This window comes from Grus americana, chromosome 13 (genome assembly GCF_028858705.1).
Source record: "Grus americana isolate bGruAme1 chromosome 13, bGruAme1.mat, whole genome shotgun sequence".
NCBI classification, from domain to species: Eukaryota; Metazoa; Chordata; class Aves; order Gruiformes; family Gruidae; genus Grus; species Grus americana.
In genome coordinates, this window is record NC_072864.1 from 20,827,485 (window position 1) to 20,847,959 (window position 20,475).

General features: G+C 41.9%; 1 protein-coding gene across 4 annotated transcripts in view; it reads left to right on the top strand.

Annotated features, from left to right (window-relative positions):
• The first annotated feature begins 601 nt into the window (after positions 1–601).
• The window catches only part of NUP93 (nucleoporin 93), an 80,717-nt gene continuing 60,843 nt past the window's right edge, over positions 602–20,475 (top strand). Inside the window, exons 1-3 of one of the 4 annotated variants that reach the window (XM_054840641.1) lie at positions 602–678; positions 6,115–6,328; positions 6,867–6,984. In XM_054840641.1, coding sequence (XP_054696616.1) covers positions 6,150–6,328; positions 6,867–6,984 — 297 coding nt within the window. In that variant the 5' untranslated portion in view covers positions 602–678; positions 6,115–6,149. Of the gene's footprint in view, positions 679–4,168; positions 4,503–6,114; positions 6,329–6,866; positions 6,985–20,475 lie in introns of those variants that run through there. The other 3 variants (XM_054840642.1, XM_054840648.1, XM_054840644.1) reach the window with 3 other exon arrangements.

Sequence of the window (20,475 nt, forward strand, 5' to 3'; positions counted from 1 at the left end):
CAGCAGGATAACTCTTCAGTGGGGAGGAAGGGCGTGGGATACGGAGAGAGCTGGGCAAGCGGGAACCCCGTTGAAATAAGCCTTCAGGAAGACAAAGGACAGGATTGCAGTTATGAGGGATGGACTACTGAGGGTTTGATCGGTGACGTTTCAGAGTAGTAATGAGGTCCATCCATCAGCTCTTCCACAAGCAGACTATTGCATGTGCCCTATCGGGGTCCACAAAATTCCCAGTTCCCAGATCTTGCCCTCCAAATTCTGGGTCATCGGCAATATCTGCTGTAAGGTTTGTGCCAGTGCCTTGCTCCCCTGCCATTATGCCCACGAGGGGACCAAACGCAGCGTACCGCTGTAGCCCTTCAGGACACCGTGTCACTGAGACGGAGAACGTACAGCGCCGAGCACACGGGCGGAGCGGCGGGGAGCAGCCTCGAACCCGCAGACTCCGGAGGCAGCCGCGCCCCCCCCCCCCCCCCCCCCGCACTTTGTCCGTGTTCGCCTTCGAGCGCTTCAATAAAGTTGTTGTCGCGAGAAGGCGGGAGCCGGCGCACGGGGACGTGCGTCGGATGGGCCAATGGGAGCGCGCGGCGCGGGGAAGCGCGGCGGCTCGGCCAATGGGAGCGCGGGGAAGGGCGCGAGGCGCGGGGACGGCAGGCGCGCGGCTGGAGCGGCGGGCAGGTGAGGGCGCCTCGCGGGCGTGTCATGGCTTCCCCTCCCTCCGCTCCTTCCTCCGGTGGGCGGTGGCGGTTTCTAACGTCGCCCCCCGCCGCGTCCTGAGCCCTCGGCAGCTGCTTCCCCCCGCCCCGGGCTCCCTCTCCTCGGCGGCCGGACGGGCCCTGCGGTGGGGGGCTCCGGCGAGGCCTCCCCTGAGGAGAACCCCCTCAGAGAAGCGGCTGCCTGAGGCAGGGCGTGACCAGCCCCGGGGCCGCGGCACGGCTCCTGGGGCTTCCTGACGAGCGCCTCAGCCGCACTGCAGGCTGCTGCGGCGGGAGGCTGGTGGGGAGCACTCGCAGGCCTCCCCGTGGGCCTTTTCTGGGGCTCCTCGGGGGTTTCTGTATGTCTCTGCCCGAAAAATAGTTTGCTTCAAAGCAGCGGGGCCGGCCTCGTGTGTGTGAGGAGCATCCTCTTCATCCGAGGTGGTTTGTGCTGGTCGGTAGTGCAAAGCCCAGCTGTAGAAGGAGAGCTTAGCGTTTAGCCAAGGTGCTGTGTTGGTGCTTCAGGAAGCAGAAGCTCCTTGTTTGAATGGGGAGGTGTCAGGAGAGGGTCTGTGTTTGCGTGTGATTTGGCCTCTCGGGTTTCAGGTTCTGTGCGTGGGGTGCATTCCTTGCCATGGTGGGGTTACTGGTTGATTCTGGCCGGGGGAAGAGCACTTGCTGCCCGGCGTCTGGTGGTGGGAGCTCATGGAAGTCACAGTGTTCTCTGCACTGTCCCTGGCTCAACTTCTGTTTCACAGCAGGTTTTGGTAAGCTCATGTGACTTTGTAGTTGCCAAGCATTGCTTTCATATAGGCATGGCAGGATATAGGACACTTTTGAATGGAGAAGGTAAACCCTATATGATACTCAGGACTCGTGTTTTTCAGGTCAGTAAGTTTGATGCAGGACAATAGCTATTTTTAAATACTGAACATGGACCCTTCAGGCTATACTTGAATGAGAATGGTGACTAGCCCTTTCCCCCTACCCCAGTTTGCAAGTCCTCCCTGCCAACAGATGCTGACTTCTTGTGCAGAGTGGGGGAAACTGACACTAAGGATTTCTTACAGAGCATCTCAGATGCAGAACTGCATTTCTGAACTGAAATAATGCTATTTGTTAGTCCCTTCTAGGCAAGACTCACCCTGTGTTACAGTTTTGATTTTCCCAGAGTCATCATAAAGTATACAAAGTGTACAGAGTAACTTACTCTCGCTGTTTGGTCCCAGCTGCAGGCAACAGCCAAACTTCTGTGGCATGGTGTTGAACTGCCTTTGTGTTAAAACTTGAGCCGTGGATGCACTGGGTATTGGTATTTAATTAGCAACTACTGTGGAGTGCTGGGTGCTGTTTGTGTCCCAATGTTATCCAAAACAGGTCATGTTAACAGCAGGTAGAAGAGGTTGAATTAAACAGGGGCTACTTCTTCCTTCAATTTGGTCATGTTGTCTTAGGGGTCATGGAGAACTGAGGCGAGCGTGATGAAGAAAAGCCTGTTCCTGTGCACTTTACTGCTGTTTGCTTGTGTTGTGTCTCTAAAGGGGTTTCCTGCTCCTTGGGAAAACTTCTAGGTGCATACAAATAGGAAAAGCTTAAAAATTGCTTGGACAATGTATGTGATTCTGTGATCTAAATCCATACTGTTTCTGCGGTGATAATATCACAGGAAGCTCAGCGTGGTGGGAGGATCAGGGTTTTCACATAAGGAATTTCAAATACCAAACTAAATACTCTATTTAATGAGGGTCAGTTTGCCACCCTGTGGAAGTTAGTGCCCTGCTGAGTCGAATGAGAGTCAGGTGCTTAAAATAAGTACTAAGTGTTTGGGAAAGAGGGAGAGTGATGAGATGGCAAAACTGCCAGCTGAGTCAGTTATTCAGGACAGTGGGGACCTGAGACCTCTATGAGGCTGCTTCAAAGTCAGATGGCAGATAAGAGGCAGTGTTGACAAATGCATGATAGTATATACTGGAAGAAATCATTCAAAATGCCTACTCTTCCGTTCCAGGTTAAATAATGAACAGTTCAGAGAAGAGTCGTGTGGCCTTGTTTGTCCTTTCTCAGAGTGCGAGAGCCAGTAACTGAATGTTACTGCCTTTAAAACGTTAAAAAAAAAAAAACAACAACCCATTTTTATTCAACATATGCACTGTAAGAGCTCTTTGAGACCAAGTGCTTAATAGCAGCCATAAAAAGATTGGACATTTGCATGTCTGACTACAGATGAGATTAAGAACAAAACATACAGGACTGGAAACCTTATGGGAGGCAGAGGAGGAGTAACTGTTGGGTGATAGAAGAAACAATAAGTTTGGAAGATTGTTGTGTGGCCCGTTCAGGATTTTCCTGCATCAGCCTTTTGTTGCTGGGGGAATGGGCTGTTGTACCAGATAGAGTATGAAGAAATATAGCTCAGAGCTTTTAGGTATTTGGTTTTTTAAACTGGCCTATCCTGATTTCATATGTTTTTAGTGTATCTAGGATATGGAAGTTATCCCTTTGCTAGGTTTGACTAAGTGATTATTATTGTGCTTTACATACTAACGGGTGATCTGTTGAAAATGGGCAGCAGATATGTGGATTGTACTTCCACTTGTAGAACACGGACGATAAGGCAGGAAGAGACTTCTAGAGCCTGTCAGTACGTGCAGTACAACAGACACTTGCGCGCGCATTGGAGTATTTCAGCTTTGTGTCTTTCTGAAGCTGGTACAGTTAAATGTTCATTGTGGCCATATTTGGAGTATAATAGCTACAGCGTTCTTCGTTAGATAGCATTGTAGTGCTCTTGAGGAGTTTTTAGGGGTTTTTAGGTAATAAATTATCGTTTATAATCAGTCTGAATAGACTTAAGAAACCTGTCATCATCTCTTCTAGTTTCTTTTTGGCTTAAATCCAGGCAACTTGTACAATATATAGCATTTATTTGTGGTTTTAAATGTTGGGGAAACATTAAACTGGGGTTTAATGGAATGGTAGCCTAATGCAGCAGCTTCTATTGATAAGTCATCAAAGTTGTTTTACAGAAGAGCCTTTTCAGTCCTGGCTTTTAGCCCAAGGTCGATCTGGTTTCTCAGAAGTTAGTTTAATTTCTGATGTATTTTCTTTCCTTTAGGTGTCAGTTGTTGCTCCTTCCCCAGCCAGACATGAAAATCTGCCTTTGCTGTGCTCGTTACTGTGGTAGCAGTTTCCATCTTGCACAGCAGCATTAAGAGTCAGACTGCAGTCTCCTGAATGCAGTAAATTCTGTCAGGGTGGAGACAAAGTTGTTCGTGCTGTTACTCAGTCTAAATATTTGAATTCTGTCGCTTAGAAAGAGCTGTTTAGTGTTGGCTTTCTAGATAAGTTTTGAACTGTCATTTCTAGTGCTTGGTTATAATCACAGGTAGCTTAACTTGCTCCAAAATAACTAGTTTATTCTAGATTTGTGGAATTCGATTCAGCCTTACAGAGTTGTTGCAGTTATCCTACATCAACAGATTTCTAGGACAGACCTTATGTGGTATTGATGTGGAGTCTACGGCTAAAAAGCGCAGGTTTGGGAGCAGTTTTACAGTGCACTGATTCTGCATGCTTTTGGTTTCAGTGCTCTCTGACAAGTTAGTGCCTTCTTATGCTCTCAGCTTTTTACCTCATTGGTAATGAACAGAGGAAGTGGACTGGATCAGATCAAATCAAGCTGAAGTCTGTGCTGTTCTTGCAGTTGCTGTTCCTGGAGGATCTGATCGCTGCATTCTTAACTGTACGGGAGTGTGGCTGTTCTGGTCGGAGGCTGCTTCTGGCAGGGGTGCACCTGAGTTATCACAAGTAAATGCTAGAAAGGCGTTCTGTACTGCATTGCAGGGCATGAAACTGCTTATTTCCACCACCACCCCTCTCTTCGCCTCTGTCTCAGTGACATGCTAATCTGTTCAAACAAATCCAGTCTCTGCTATCTCACCTGATTAACAAGTCAGTGCGAATATGATCACTGCCTCCCCCAGTAGCTCCCAGCTTTCTAGAAGTGGTTGGGGAGTGCTTGTGAAATTCTCCAATGCTGGCTCTTAGGGTTTGTCCTGGCACCCAGGCAGTAGGGATCAGTTTCTCCTTCTAATTACACATGTCTGAATGAATCATCATGCAGTGCTTTTAAATCACTCGCCCAGACAGACAAAAGCAGTGCTATTGCCACTGGTAGTTGTACTTGGGAATGGTGGTGAGACTGAGAACATGAGGAATATGAAACTTGTACTATTAAATTGCTTTGGTATGGTTGAGGGGTATGAAGAAATACTTGAATTGCAGGCTATTTTTGGTTTATGCTTGAGACCTGGATTGTCTTATTTGATCCCAGGCACTTTGGGTTAGGGCATAAGTGCGGCGCAAGAGAGATTGTACCGGAGATTCCTACGTCTGTAGCACCATTCAGCAAGACCAGATTTCTATGATATTCTCCTGTGACTTTGCAGAGGTGCCACGTGCTTATATGATGTAGCTGATTTAGCTGCAAATCATGGATTTGGTGCATGAAGTTGAGGGTTTGGGTTTTGTATTTCACCAATGTGGACACCATTGCAGCTACATGGTTTTTTCCACATTGATCCCAAGCACGTATGATTTTGTCCTTTCTGTAAAGATAACAGGCTATGTTCTGAATTTGGAACTGCATGATGCACTAATGACCTCATCTGTTACAGCCCTTGCCTGTTGCTGTGTAGTTTCTTTACTTAGTCTCTCATTTGGTCTCATTAGCAAGCAATTCTCACAAACACTGGTAAAACATTCTGCATGCATCGAAGTTAGACACACGTTTTCTACATCGAAACAACATGTACTTATTTCTTTTGACTTTGGGGGTTAATGATGTATGCATTAACACATTTTAATAGATGGCGAGTCGTGGCTGTCTATGTACATGTATACACTTGTCTGCTGTTAATTTAACCTCATGTTTATAAATTATGTGTATTTTCAGCCCTCATATACATATATACCTATGCATGCATATATATGTGTCTCCATTTATAACATATAAAAATATAGAATCATAGAATGTCTTGAGTTGGAAGGGACCCATAAGGATTGAGTCCCACTCTCCAAACTACTTACATGTCTGCGTATACAAGTAGTTTATAACTAAATTAACACCGTATTCTTCACAGAGACTTCTCTGCTCTCACTCTCCTTTGTGTCAAGGCAATATATGAACTGTCATATGGCATCTGCATCCCACTTCTGACAGGTCCATAGATCTGCCTTAAGAACGTAGTCCTGCAAGACAAAGCTCTCCAACCACTTAAATACTTGCTTGGTGTTTAGTGCTTGGGGAGGATGGGCAGAAATGTATCCTGTTCTAGAAGACCCACTCTTGCTGGTCTGTCTGTGCCCCTGTAGGTATAGAAACTGTAGCTGAGCAAGAATTTTCTCCCTTTGTCCAAAGGTGTCTGTGCATCTTGAGTGAAACCTGTAACAGAGATGGATACTGAAGGCTTTGGAGAGCTTCTCCAGCAGGCAGAGCAGCTTGCAGCTGAGACAGAAGGTATCTCTGAGCTCCCTCACGTAGAACGGAACCTGCAGGAGATCCAGCAGGCTGGAGAGCGCCTGCGTTCCCGCACACTGACCCGTACTTCCCAGGAGACTGCAGATGTTAAGGCGTAAGTATGGAGCACCGGCATTGGAAGCTCTACGCAGAGGGTAGAAGCTGTTTACAGGTTTGGTTTCTAACGTGTGGGGAGTCTTGCTGGGAGGATGTGCCTGGGAGAAACAGAATGACTGCCAAGCTGGTTTTCCCCCCCCCACTTTTCTCCTAATTACAAAAAAATAAAGTAATTGAAGGATTTATCTCAGGAGCTACTGTTCCTGCTTTCAGGCACTACAGCCAAAAAGTGCAGTACCTTATTCTGGCTGCTGCCGAAGACATTTAGCAACATGCTATAGAATTTTTCTATCTGGAAGGAGTTGGCAGCTGTGCAGTACTGCAGTGGAACAGCAGAAAGAGTTCAGCAGGGCTGAGGTGGTTAGATACACAAGCAGGGCTGTTCAAAGTTTGGGGTTTTGTGCGGTTTTCATAACAGAGCTGGGAGCACTGTCTGTTTGTGGCTAGCTGCTGACCTAAATATTGGCAATGAATTCGGGTTTAGAGTTCTGTCTGTTCAGTACTAATTTCATACCTGTACAATTTCTTCCTTATAGGTCTGTTCTTCTCGGGTCTAGGGGGCTTGATATATCTCACATTTCTCAGCGACTAGAGAGTTTAAGTGCAGCCACTACATTTGAGCCTCTCGAACCTGTGAAGGACACTGACATCCAGGTAGGGGCATTTCTGACACGTGAATTACGCTGCCCTTGTAACTGCCATTCCTGTGTTATGGCTCAAAGCTCTTCTGAGCCCATTGTGGAAATAGTCTTGCTCTGTGTTTAATTCACTGCCTAGAGGAAGTACAGAGGAGAGATGCTGCTTTCAATGATGAAAGATGTTTGAGTTAGCCATCAGAAGCAGCATTAAGTACCAGCTCTGCAGAACTACTTAAGTTCCAAACTCTTGCTGAAGTCAAGAGGAACTAGGTACATACTTAGTGCCTTTGTGGACCTGCCTTTGTTGGCTCTGCACACCTAAATTGCACAGGGATACATCTCCCTCGTAGTTTTGAGACCTTTTTTATGTCCAATTGGAAGAACGTGTATGGAACCACTTGGCAATTTTGAGGTGCTGGCAACATGCAAAAGAGGCGAGTATAGCTTTTTCTCTTGCTGTATCTCAGATGTCATAACCTTGTCTTGGTGGTAGACTGACTTTGCAATGTTTCATATACTTTATCAGTGTGACTTAATCTGTAAATTTTCCTGTAGGTAATTCCCCAGGTGTTTTAGAAATGAATGTGACCCATCTATTTATTTTTGCTTTATGATAGTTGTCTGCCCTTGTAGAATATCTTCATGATGAAGAAATCTGCGGTATTCATTATTCAGTTAGAGCTCATTATCGAATTGATGTTGTGGGTTGCATTGAAGATAAGTCTGAATTACTGGTTAATCATTTTGAAGCTTATATTCTCTTTCCGTACTGGCAGATGACTAAGTTAAAAGGGTCAAAAGAGTTGTAAGCTCTTTTTTGCCCTAAACTACTTTACTTTGGAAGAGAAAGGGAAGGAAGGAAGGTGTGTGAAGATACCCTACTTTATCTAACGGTATGTTCTATTTAAGCATTTGGTGCTTTCCGTTCTGGGTGGACAGGCCCTTAGTCTAGTCTCATTCCAGTCTTAGGAGCCCTGTGGTCTCCTGTCTTCAAGCGGATTTACTTAATCTGATTTACTTAATTTACTTCTCTAAGGCCCGTAGGCTTTCCAGTAGGCCATGTGTGTGCCCTGGGGCCTGTGATAAGGTGGAGTTTCCTCACAGTGTGAGCAGTACCTCTCTGTGTTGGGGCTGCCTTCAGCCCTCTTGGAGTAGTACTTAGTGTGTGAGAACTGACTACTCAGAGCATCTAATGTGTTTCTCAAAGATGGGATTTCTTCTTGTGCCTCTGCACCTCTTCACCTTCTGGCAATTCCTAGCATATCTGGCTATCTTCTCTCACCCTCCCCAGATGATCTTCCTCTCTTTTTCACTAAAAATTAGTGCACTCTGGAGACTTTACCTATTGCGTGATCATAGAGTGAGAGCTCTAAACCACTGGCACTGTGCGCTTTCTGTCTTTTCTCATTTTATTCCTTTGTTCCAATTTCTGATGTTGTATTGGTGATGTTAAACTTGGTACGTGTCTTCCTTGACCCCATTCTGTCTAGATTTTTTTTCAGGAACTCTTCCTTTTTTTTTTTTCTTTCCCTTTTTTTTAGGTTTACTACTGCTATTAATTCTTCTTTAATTTCTGGTGGTTTTCCTTAAGAGCAATCTTAATGTCAATTCTCAAGCCCAGAAGCAGTGGAGCTCTCAACTCTTTGGATCTGAGATTTGTGGCATATGAAAAAACAGATAATACTTGCATTTTAGTTTATTTTACTGGTTACATAAGCAAAACGTGAAGGCTTTCTTCTTTCTTAATTATACCAGATCTCAAGGCCTTACGTGATATGGTGATTCTGGTATATTCTGGTGATCTTCTCAGTATATTTTCTTATTGCCAATATATTTTTTTTTGATCCATGTCAGTATTTTAATGTTTTTCATTAGAATGCATTTATTTCTTTAAAAAAGGAAATGTTTAAGTTTGAATTCATGGTAGTTGACATTATGGACTAAGCTAGCTATAAACTATTAAAATTATTTAAATAAGCATTTTTTTTTAAAAAATAAGTGATATATGAGATTTCTTAATTGGAAAAGCTTGAAGGATGTGGGAGGAGATTTTGTTTAGTATCTTACCATCTGAAATCAAGAGATTTTCAGGTGTGCTTAAACAGATTTGGTGTCTGAGACCCATTGATTTTAACTCCAGGTGATTTCTGTGGGAACTAGTTACTAACCTTGTGTAGGCATTCTCAACAGTTTTCTAAATATTGGTCTGTTTGCGTGTTCGGGTGCTGAAATGCCTCTGGATCTAGCCATCATTTTCAGTCTGTCTCTTTGCTACTAAAGTTAATGATTTCTTTGGTCTCATAGAGACAATTTGAAATGCAAACATTCTGAAATACAAGCTGGATACTTTTTTCTTTATATAAGGCATTTTAATTGACTGAACATATTTTATATGGTCTGTTTCTTATAGGATCCTAGTCCATTGTAGTGGAGCTTGACACAAAGCACATGTGTAAGAGTGTGTCATCTAGTAAATAAGAAATTTCTCATTCATTGTTGTCAAGCTTAATAAAAATGTTTAAGATTCTGAATAAATACTGTGCTTTTTAAATAAATGTATATTGTGAATATAGATACAATTGTATCCTCCTGTTAAGGAAAAGCTTCAAATTCAGCATAAGAACAGTGGTTAATTGCAAATCAATGTGTTTAAATGGCCAGATCAGCCAATGAGATTCAGACCTTCCTTTAGGAAAACAGCTAAAAAGTGCAAATGAAAAACAGGATTAAAATCAATCATTTAAATCAAAGTTCCCTGTTTGCTGTTTTGAGTCGTGATTAACACTGGTGATTTAATCAGTGATCACTTTAATTTAAATCTAACTACTCATGTCTGAGGCCTAATACACGTGTGCTTTGAATCTTAAATTTTTTTTTTGCAGGCCATGTGCAGAAAACATTCATAGTAAATTAGCTAAACCCAATTTACAGTGGGAAGCATGGCAAGGTGCTCCATTTTAGATCATCTTGCAGGCACATGAGTAAAGTGTCAGTTTTAACTGCAAAACAAACAGGGACCAAACATTTAACAGGTGCAAGGGTTTTTATGTTGTTTTGCAGAATATCATCCTCTGCTCTCATCTGAGGATATTTGCAGTCAAATCTCAAGCTGTCTGGCCAATGTCAACAGTGGTCTGTTACCTGAAAGTAGCTTGCTTAGAATATGGACAAGTCTGCACTCTGCTGTAGGCTCTGGTATGCAGTCAACAACCAAATCTTGTCCTTTCAGAGTAGTTTTTATTATGTTTTTGTTCTTAGTTATGTAAGAGGACCTTCGTGTTATACACTGTCCTCTAATTAACTCTGTTAACCAAGTAGGTCTTAAAATTATTGGAAGCTTTAGATAAAGATGTGCTACAAAAGCTTCTTTGTATGTTACTTTTTCTTATATCTTCTGATAATTGGGATTTGTTTTTGTTCTTCCTAGCTAATTAGTTTCCTAAGGCTTCTTCAGGCTTGTTGTGTTTATTTTGGGCCAGATGGAGCCATCCCTTTACCCTGTGTAGAATTCTCCCTCTCTAAGTTGCTCCCACCGTATCCTGGAGGGCAGTGTGCAGAGTGATGTAAGGAAGGGATCTGGTTTATTGTTTTACAAGACTTTACTATTCCTCTGCTGTTACTCAGTACTTACACAGACATACTGGTAGGCTTTAATTCTGTGGATGGGGAAGGGCTGTTCTGCATCAACCCTGCAGCCTGCACTTTTCTAGCATTACCATTACTCTGTTTTTTACCAGCAAAAACTCCTTCCCAAATATGTAATGAACTTGGTTCATAGTTTATCGTCAGTATTGTAGGCTCAGCTGTCCTTTCTCAGTTCCGTCTTTTCCTGATGCTCAACATGCATACTCACAAGCCTGTGTAGTTTGCAGCAAATTTATTCAGCCTTAAATCCTGTTTGAAACTTACTTGTAGTTTGTAGATTCTTTAATGCTTTAATTATTCTTTTATGTGCGGTGTTCCTCAGGTTTGAGTTTGAGCAGGTAGATGCTCCTTTGCATCCAGTGATTTCTCTGACAGTTTGCTTGAGCTTCTTCAGCTTTCTTAACTAAAGTATTTACTTACTGTCTCTGTTCCTTCTTACGTTGTGGTCTATTCTAGCAGGCTGTATGTGGGCAGCATAGAGAAATATGCTAGAATCTAATCTCTCAAATCATGGCAGTCAGCACTGCAGAAGGCGAATTCCAGGAAATACCCTGTTTCTTATATAGAGAGTAAAACGCAGCAAGAAAAACCAGGGGAGCATGAAGTCCCAGGACGCTGATGTGAGATGTTCAGAGTGTCAAGAGAATCTAGGAATTCACCTTAATAGAAGCCTTAGCTTGGGTTAACAAGCAAGAGGGTCTTTCTGTACAGAGCCTCTTTTAAATGGTACTCCATAGTGCTGACTAAAACGAAGTGCACCAAATTGCAGCTCAATTAATTATCTGAATTATTTATCAGTTGTAAAATGTAGATTGCTTGCACGTAAAAGGGTTGCAAGTCCAGGAAATGTCTCCCACTAGAGCAGTAGGCCGGGAAGATTATGAAAAATATTCTAGGCTTGCCGTTAAATTATATGAATTTGTATTTTTTTCCCTCTCTCATTTCAAAGATTGTGTTCTTAAATTGCATGCAACACAACAAACACGTCTCACAGCAAATCCAGTTCATAACAATTCCTATGTCAAGAGTTTACAAAGATCAAGATTTTCTCTATTGTCAAAAAGCCTTATTTTGGCAAAATGTTTCTAAAATTGAATGCGGTAGTCGAGTGATTCTTGATGTTCTTAATGCCATATTGAGCACATAAATGCATGTTGGGGTTTTTGTTTGTTCTTTCTGGCTTTTGAAAATGCCAGGTAAGGATTGATGTCAAAGATGGGGTATATGTGTATAAACATAATATTGACATTCTGTTCAGAAAAGGTATTTCTTGACTCTTCCAAAGATTCAAACTGTGATGTCATCTTCTAGTAAGCACTGTTGTAGCAGCCCTCTCTCGGGTCACAGTAATGGCAGCCAGAGGACAAATTATTACAAGTTTTATTATGGGAAGGCTGCGCTATTGTAACACTGAAGCTAGGACCTGGCTCTTGCACGTGTGCTGTTTGGTTTATGTGTAGATGTCAGAGAGGTTCGGTGATGCTCTAGTAAACTTCTTTGGGGTACCTAGTAGGGGTTAGTTGCAGGATCAAGGCCTGATTTATACCTACTAAGATAGCCTGACTGATTACAGTATACGCTATGCTTTTCTGTGTGCTTTGAACACATCATGATGGCTCGATACTAGATTTAGCCCCTCTGTATGCTTGTTTTGCAATGTCTAAGCCTAAAGTCATGGTGGTAACTTTAAGAAATGATGTTGCTCTCACTTTTAAGGCTTGGTGCAGATCTGTGAAATGAATGCTAGAAACGGACACGAGCTCTCCTTGCAAACATTGCTTATCTGCTTGGAAAGTTTGAGGTGAAGTCCTGGCTCCATTACACTGAAGGAAAATTTTGTTGAATTGTCTCATTTGTACAACAGTTTCACCTTGGTCTTCTGATCTAGGCAGAACTGAAATTAAAGGTTGCATACCAGGGCTTGGTTTTGATTTCTGGGTGTGGATGTTCAGAGTATTGACTGAGTAGCTCTCTGGAGGTCCAGACACAGAAATAAGAGCTTTTATCTAAATGAGGGCAGAAGGTTAGACTGAAATCTGTCCAAGTGGCTACTGAGGCAGACTGAAATTAAGTATCTGGGATATTTTCAAGTTTTTCAAAGTACCGTAAACAGCCTTTGTATCAAAGGCAGCTTTGACTTATGTTTTAGTGTTGGTAGAACCTGGGTCCCAGGATGCTCGCCCTAGCACTGTATGTTCTGTTTGTACGTATGTGTATGATTCGTAATTTAAAAACTCTGACATCAGGTACCGAAAGGGTGCATTATTCAGCCAGTGAGCCCTTACTGATATTTTATATTACCATTTGTGATACACTTTGTGCTATCTGGTAGAATAATACCAAAGCTTGTGGCAATCTACTAGAGTGTAACTAAAATCAGAGTTTATAAATGGAAATGCTGACACAACCTTAAAGGGGCAACCTCAAGTGCTGTTCACCATCCATTGTTTGCATTAGCTTAGCCTGAAAATGCATTTTTCCTTTTGCAGATTTTGTCCTTTCCCATTTGCCAAACATTGATTTCTACACCCCCCCCCCAAGTCCTTCAGTTCTAATGGAGCTTGAAATTAAGGTGGCTTTATTTTTCTGTCGCTTCCTTGTTCACCCTAATCGATGATGCCAGCACAGCTGTGGGGACCTTTTAACCATTGCAGAGCCAGGACAGAGAATGCAAGAGGACAACCTTCTACCTTGTTTGGTTGGGGTTTGTTTTTTTTTTAGGGCGGCAGTTGTTACCCGTTGGTTTCTTTGCTTTGCTGTAGTCTGAATGAAAAATATTATTTGCAGTCATAGTTGTAGATTCTTTAAAAGCTGTAGAATCTTATTCTCAAAATATCTCTACAAAGGTTCTCAGAAGTCATTTTTCCCCTCCCATTACTAGTGCGTGCTAGTATCAAATCCTTCTATCTTCTTTGCCTAGGTTGTCTCATTGATTTCATTCAGGATTTGACCCTTAATGTATACATTTAGGCATGTAAATCAAGAATATAAATATACTGGTAATTAAATGTGGCCAGAGGCAGTTTCAACACAATTGAAAAAGCGGTGATGTGGAATGAACGAGTGTTTTGACATGCAGCAAATGGAGTTAAGGGATGTGGACCTTAGAAATATAAATTACAGAAACTTACTCATCTCTGCTGTGTTTGCATGTCTCCTTTCTTTTAGGTAACGTGTAACAATTTTATGTAAACCTTTAAAGGAAAACTGCAGCCTGTCTGTGGTGCTCTGCCGAGTGATGAGGCTTGCAAGGGCTTCCGCAGCATGCAGCCGGGGGTTCGGTGGCCTGTCTGCCACCTTCCTGAGGCTGAGCCGTCTCCCAGGGCCCCTCTGAACAAACACGTTGGCCCTGAGCCATCAACGAATGCCCTGGGAAAAGCCAAGGTGTGCATAGGCTGGGATGTGACAGGGCTTTCAGAGTACAGGCTTCCCTGTTTTATAGCCAGTGTGGGCTTTTTGGTGTGTGTTGGGTTTTTAAGTAAAAAAAAAAAAAAAAAATAAAATAAGCTGACCCAAAAAAAGCTCCTTTTGGCATTAGGTAGGTGAGTGAGTAACACTACATAAAAAAAGAGCGGGAGGTTAAAAAAAAAAGAGAAGCCCAAAACATTGGGAATGTATTTGGAGTTCTTAGGTGTTATTTTTTTGCTTGTCACTTTTTCCCCCACACGTGCTTACTTTACACCTAAGCAGCAGTTTTCTCTAGTTTTCATTACTGATGTAATAACATGATGTAGTAGTGCAGTTTTAAATTACCTTGGCCTTACTGACCTTAAAAACACACACCCCAAAAACCCAAACCATGGCACATTTAACGTAGAATACTCTATGGTGTTTTGTTAGTTGGCCAGATTACAGTCACTCAATAAATGCTGTGATACCAAATTATTTCAAATTTCTTTTGTTTGCTTGGTTGCATGCTAACTGGAGTAATTATGTGGCGATCTTCCAGTTCATCGTGGTTCTGATCGTGGATCCCTAACCCTAAAGGGCTAGGAACAGGGAGAGGAGAGACATGATCTGCCTTTATCTTTCATCACGGGTAAAGAGAGAGTATGAAAGGAACATTGCAAAACTTTATGCTAATACAAGGTCATGAGATGGAAAAATTGAGAACTCTTGTTCTAGTAGCTATGTTTATTGATCTATTTAAATTCTGCTACGTCCTGGCACACTTTATATTTCCTGTCTGCTTAATCCAGATACGCTCTTTGCATCTCAAATAGGTACGGCTGTAGACTGTTAATAAACATCTTTGAAGTATCTATCATAAACAACTTGAAACAGAGACCAGATTTTTGAGTCGTAACACTTGACTTTCATTCCCCCCCTCCCCTTTTTTCCTCCTTATACTGCGTAGCTCTGCCCTTCGATGAAAATTATTCCAATTCCTAATTGAATGTTAACTCGTACCCCTGTGAAGGGGCAAATACGCTATAAAAGGCAGTTTGGAGATCACGTATCCAAAATGCAGCCTCTCCTGTGCTGAGGTGCAGACATCTCTGCTTCTCTCAGTAGCATTGCAGGACCCTTTAAAACACCACGTGTAGCTGAAACTCTAGAGCGAACCTCGGCTGGTGGGATGTGAGTATCTGAGTCAGAATTTCACCAAGACCCTGCTTGGAGCAATGTTACTATTGCAAGAATTACTGTGGGATCGTTAATGACTTTCAGGATCAGTGTTGCATCTTACCAGGAGGACGGCACTTCTGGCAACACAGTACCTCTTAATGTCATGCCGTCCCATTAATTTAGTGCCTGTATCGACTACTGACCTAGATGGTATGTGCTCAGCATGTGCAAATGAACTATTGGAATTAGCGTTTTCATGGTGCTGGAAAAATTTAGTAGAACGGTTTCATCTCTGTGGTTATACAGATTGGTGAGAAGAAACAACGCTGAGATGCAAATTCTTGCAACCTGGCAATTTGTCACCTCCATGTATGATGTGATAGAGCAATTACTTGAGCTAAGGAGATGGTTTTATTTATTTGAGGCTTAAATGTAGCTTTTGCAAAGCACCACTCCATTTTGTTTTGTAAAATATTGATGTTTCCATCAATTTTGAAACCATTACAAAGAATGTGTAGACTTTACAGGAGAGAATTTGGAGATTTCCAGTACCTTGGTTATAGCTCTGAAATAAAAGATCTGCAGGGCTTGTGCTGGAATTTAAGTGGAACTGGTTATATACAGAAGTGAACCCAGTTCATCTTTCTTGCATTAAAGGGGGTAAACATGTGAAAAATTAACAAGAAGGTAAATTAGGTTTCTAAAATATTAACAGCATTTTGGATAGTAACAGTTTAAGACCACAATTTGGAGTGTTGTTTTCTTTTCATTTTAATGTATTTAGTTTTGAAGTAATCCAGTTATTTCCTGAGTGGACTATGGTATGTCCTTCTAGTGCCTCTGTGGAAATTGGAAATGGAGATGCTGGGCTTTGGGAAGACACACAGAGGTCTTGTTGCAGGGACTTTTTGCAGGTGGCAGAAGCTTTCAGTCCCAGTGTTCCGGTGAGTTAATGGATTTAAGCTATAGGTTTGGGACTGAAAACTAAACGTTTACATATTTTAAGTCAGTATGGCTTTTCAGTTCTTCTGAAAAGGAGAAATAAAGACGATTTCCCAACTGCAATAGGAGGAAAAAAAACAAGAATTCTGATCTTCAGCAAACTTTCCTGAAATGGGACAGAGTGGCTTGGAGCTCACCTGTAGAGAGAGGTGGGTTCGTTACCTTTCTCCTGAACTATTGTTTTTACAGGGTTTATTGGTAATGTCTTTATTACTTAAGCATTGTTTTGAGCATCTTTCTAAACTAATCCATTGTGGTGCTGTGAGCTGTACCAAATGAATCGCTCTTTCACAACGTGAGCAGGCCAGAGTGTGTCTCTGAACTCCTGTGGTCACAAACAGCATAAAACTCTGGATGCTTTCTTTCCAGCGAGGCTGTTTGTCAAATCTACTAGAAAAACAAGTGGCTGCTGCAGCTCTTGACTCCCTCCCCTCCTTTCAAGCCCCCCTAATTTACTCAGACCTCTTGAAAGTGTTATTCCACTGATGAATTCCACCAGGGTTTATTACTAAGCCATTTGCATAATTTAGCAGTCTGGGAAAGGCCACAGGTATATTGTTGTGCATGCCCTCCTCTTCGCTGAGGTAATTAGTCACTTTGACTCTACATCCAAAATCTCAATTCTAGGCATTATCAAGCTTTGGTTTAAAATAGTCACTAACTAATAAGTGTGTAAATTGTTCATCAATGCCTGGGCATCAAACTGTGGATGTACTTAAGCTTGCCCATGCAAAACGGCAGCCTGAAAATTTGGCAGCTTGCAGGAGAAATGTTTGGGTTGTGTGTATGGATGTTTTTTAACTTTCCTTTTTGAAGTCAAAATGAATTCTTATTCCTGCCAAGATATGCTCCTGAAAGAAAGTTGCAGCCTTTTGAGGTGGAACTAAGGACACATGCTTTCGCTTCACTCATTTAGATTTTTGGCACAACTTCTGTTCTCGCTGCCTCCTTTCTGTTTTCTTTCCTGTCCTTTATTTCTCATCTTCTGCTCTCTTTTTTTCCCCTTACTCCAGTTGTATTTATTCCCTTTGTTTTCCTACTTTGGATTCATTTATTACCTCCTGCTCACTCTTGACTCAGGTCTGTACTTTGCAGTATTTTGGGTGCAAGAGGGTTATTTACTTAATTTGAGCTCAACCATTAAACTCCTGTTTAAACAAAAAGCAGTTATTGTGAAATGTCTCGTGTTAGTTTTCCATGCACGTGGAAACGACTGGAAGAAGCTTAGGGAGATGAGCTGGAAATATTCTATACCATTCCATTATTTGTATCTCTGCAAGCATGCAAGATGCATGGTGCTTCCACCAGAAAGGATCTGCTTATGCAGCATTTTGAGCCACAGCTAACAGATTATTTTTTAACTTAATTGGAACAGCATGCTTAATTGTTTCTTGGAAAAAATGGCTTGAGAAGGTTGGAGAGGCTTAGTTTTAAAATAACTTTATAGAGAATAAAATAGCATGTTGCCAGCTTTTGTCACTGCAGTGCAAGTCTCTGTGGACTGTCCTTTTCAAGCACCAATTTCTGGATTGTGTGGTATCTTCAGTGCTTATTGTGGGGTGGAGGTGGGGAAGGGGAGAGAGGTTTTCTAACTCGTAGTATTTTTGTGGGAGCAAAGGGAAGGCTCGCCAGTGTTAGGTGAGTGCTGTTCAAAAGCTGGTGAATGAGGAAAGACTGCGGTAAACACGTCGGTGCTTAATTTCAATTTCAGCAGCTTTATTAAACCTTTTTGAATGGTTCAGTTGGCTATCCTAGACTTGAGTCAGAGATGTGGGATTATCTGAAACTAAATTTGTCAAAGTTGATTTATTAGATCGGATTTGGGACACATCTATTCAATTGCCTTTATGTGCTTATGACTGGCACCGGATAATTCAGAGGAGAAACACTGACAAAGATGTTCATGGGGTTATCTACTTGCTTCATTAGGCTTCACCGTGTTCTCTAGTGGTTAGAGATTGGTTAAAATCCTGAAGCACGAGGGATAACAAGTCTTTCCACAATTTTAAACACAACTCTAGATATTGTCAATATCCATATACATATTGAGTCAGTTTTTAATCCCATTATGTTTTTGGCTTTACCATCTTCCTGTGGTAGTAAGTTCCACAATTCAATTACAGATTGTGTTAAAATTTATTGCCTTTTATTGGTTTTGAGCTTGGCATCATTTACACAGATATCCTTTCCTTGTTGTTCAGACCTCTATGAACTGGATTTCTGGATCTGCCCTTTCTAGATCACTTATTTCAGACTTTTAAAGTACCAGCTCTTACTTGGTTCGTTTTTTTTAATGTTACCCATCCCAAAAGTGTTCCCATCTCCTGTCGCATGCTTTTGCTAATTCCCCAAATCTGTCCTGCAGTTTGCCTTTTGAGGATGGCTGTCCAGCTTATGCAGTGTTCTTGATAAAGCCCCATCATTGTTTGGTTTCTCTGATAATAAAATTCAGTGTAGCCAAACTGGGTGTGAAAAGCAGAAGTAGCAATCTGTGAAGGATTTGATTTTAATCTCGGATAAGTGGGAGTGCACAGGTGGGGATACCGTACAGTATCATGACAAATCCTTTTCTCTAAATGTGTTTGCAAGCCAGTAGGATTCTAATGTATGAGAAAAGGCATTTCTGAAGAGAAGTGGGGGAGGAAATGGAGAGGAGAAAAAAGCCCCCACATTTCAAATAGATGAGTGGGAACCTGCATGTTATCTCCAGATCCCCTCAGCAGTAATTGATTTTGCCTGCTATGGTTACCATATAGTAACTCTGAAGCATTCATTATTTCTTTCTTCTCCTGCCCCAAGGCTTGTAACAGAAAATGACATGTTTAAATCCTTTTACTCTCTCTGTTAAGTAGATACAAAAACCAAAAGGCTGTAATGAATCTGAAATAAGCACTAATTCAGTAGTCAAAAGACCCACCATTGTCTTGACTAGAAGAGACCATGCCTACCGTGAGGTCTTAATGAAAGCTAAATGGTGGAAGCTGGATGCAAATGCTGTGGAATTACGCATTTGGATACTGTACTGTTTGTTGGGGTTTTTTTCATAGAGCTAACCCTGCTATATTTCTCTTCTTAGTCCCTGTCAAATCAAGCTATGATTTAATTTTTCCAAGGTTAAAGATGGCTTATCCAGAAAATTTGCAGCTCATTTCTAATGGTAAGAAGCTTGATTACTCAACAGATACAGTGAATCAATATCACTTTTCATATTTTTGTTTTGCTATTTGACTTGAGGTTAATGTTTTGGCTTCATATTTGCTGGTAGGACGAAGTGCATGATAGTGCTGTACATAATTAGTTGATGTGCTATGCTAAATGTTTTGTTGTTTGTCTGTGGCTTTGTACCCTTAGATGCCTTATTCTCTACCTTTTCTAATGTCCCCTTTATTTTTTTTCCTCTTCTGAGGAAAAACTTTGCATCTTCTCAATGGTTTGTGTTTTTAATAAGCTTATGATTTAGTGAATTATGGAAACAGGCACTCAAGGTGGACACCTCCTCTGGCTTGTTGCTGGAACAGGGGAAGCTGAGCTGGAAAGGGATTAACATCAACTACTCGTGTGAAATCTTTGGTTAAGAGTTGATCTGTAACTTGTCACTTGGTTATATTCCTGTTAGTCGCCGTAGCAGAATTGTTAACTCCTTTCCTTCTTTCCTCTGGGTTACTGTGCTTGCTTGCTTTTTCCTCACTTGGTCTGAGCCTTCTGCATTTTCTTTCAGAGGAATCTCCAGCATGTAAGGCATGCTATGCTGTGTCACTTGAAAGCTGTCAGAATGTAGCTAGAAACCTCTAGCCCTTCTCCTGCCCCTCTGTTTATGGTAGGTAGTAAGTGGGGCAGTCCTCTGAAAAGAATCTGGGGTTTGTTTCGAAGGCTGAATGGTTCTTACTGACGTTTAGGGGTTCTGAGTTTGGGGAAGAAACGTTATGTGTGAGTCCATCCATCCCCAGGAGTGCCAGAAATGGCATGCCTTTTGCAAAGTGTCACCAGGAAGAAAGAAGCAAGTCTTTCTTTTCAGTCAGAAGTTATCCCTATAATAAATACTCAAAGCTAAGCTTTGTGGAGAAATAATGTCCTCTTGCAGCAGAATAGCAGAACAGATCTCCTTCCAGTAGTAAAATGAGTGTCAGGGGATTGAATCTGCAGTCTGTCTTAAAGGGCAGGATTTAGTTGTTTGTCTCAGTAGATCTATCTGCTCTTGGTTATAGGTTTGCTCTGTTTGTCTCGCAAGATTTCTTCCTCAAACTCTTCTGCATTCATTGCCACTTAAGTGCCTGTAACTTTTTCTCTCTGA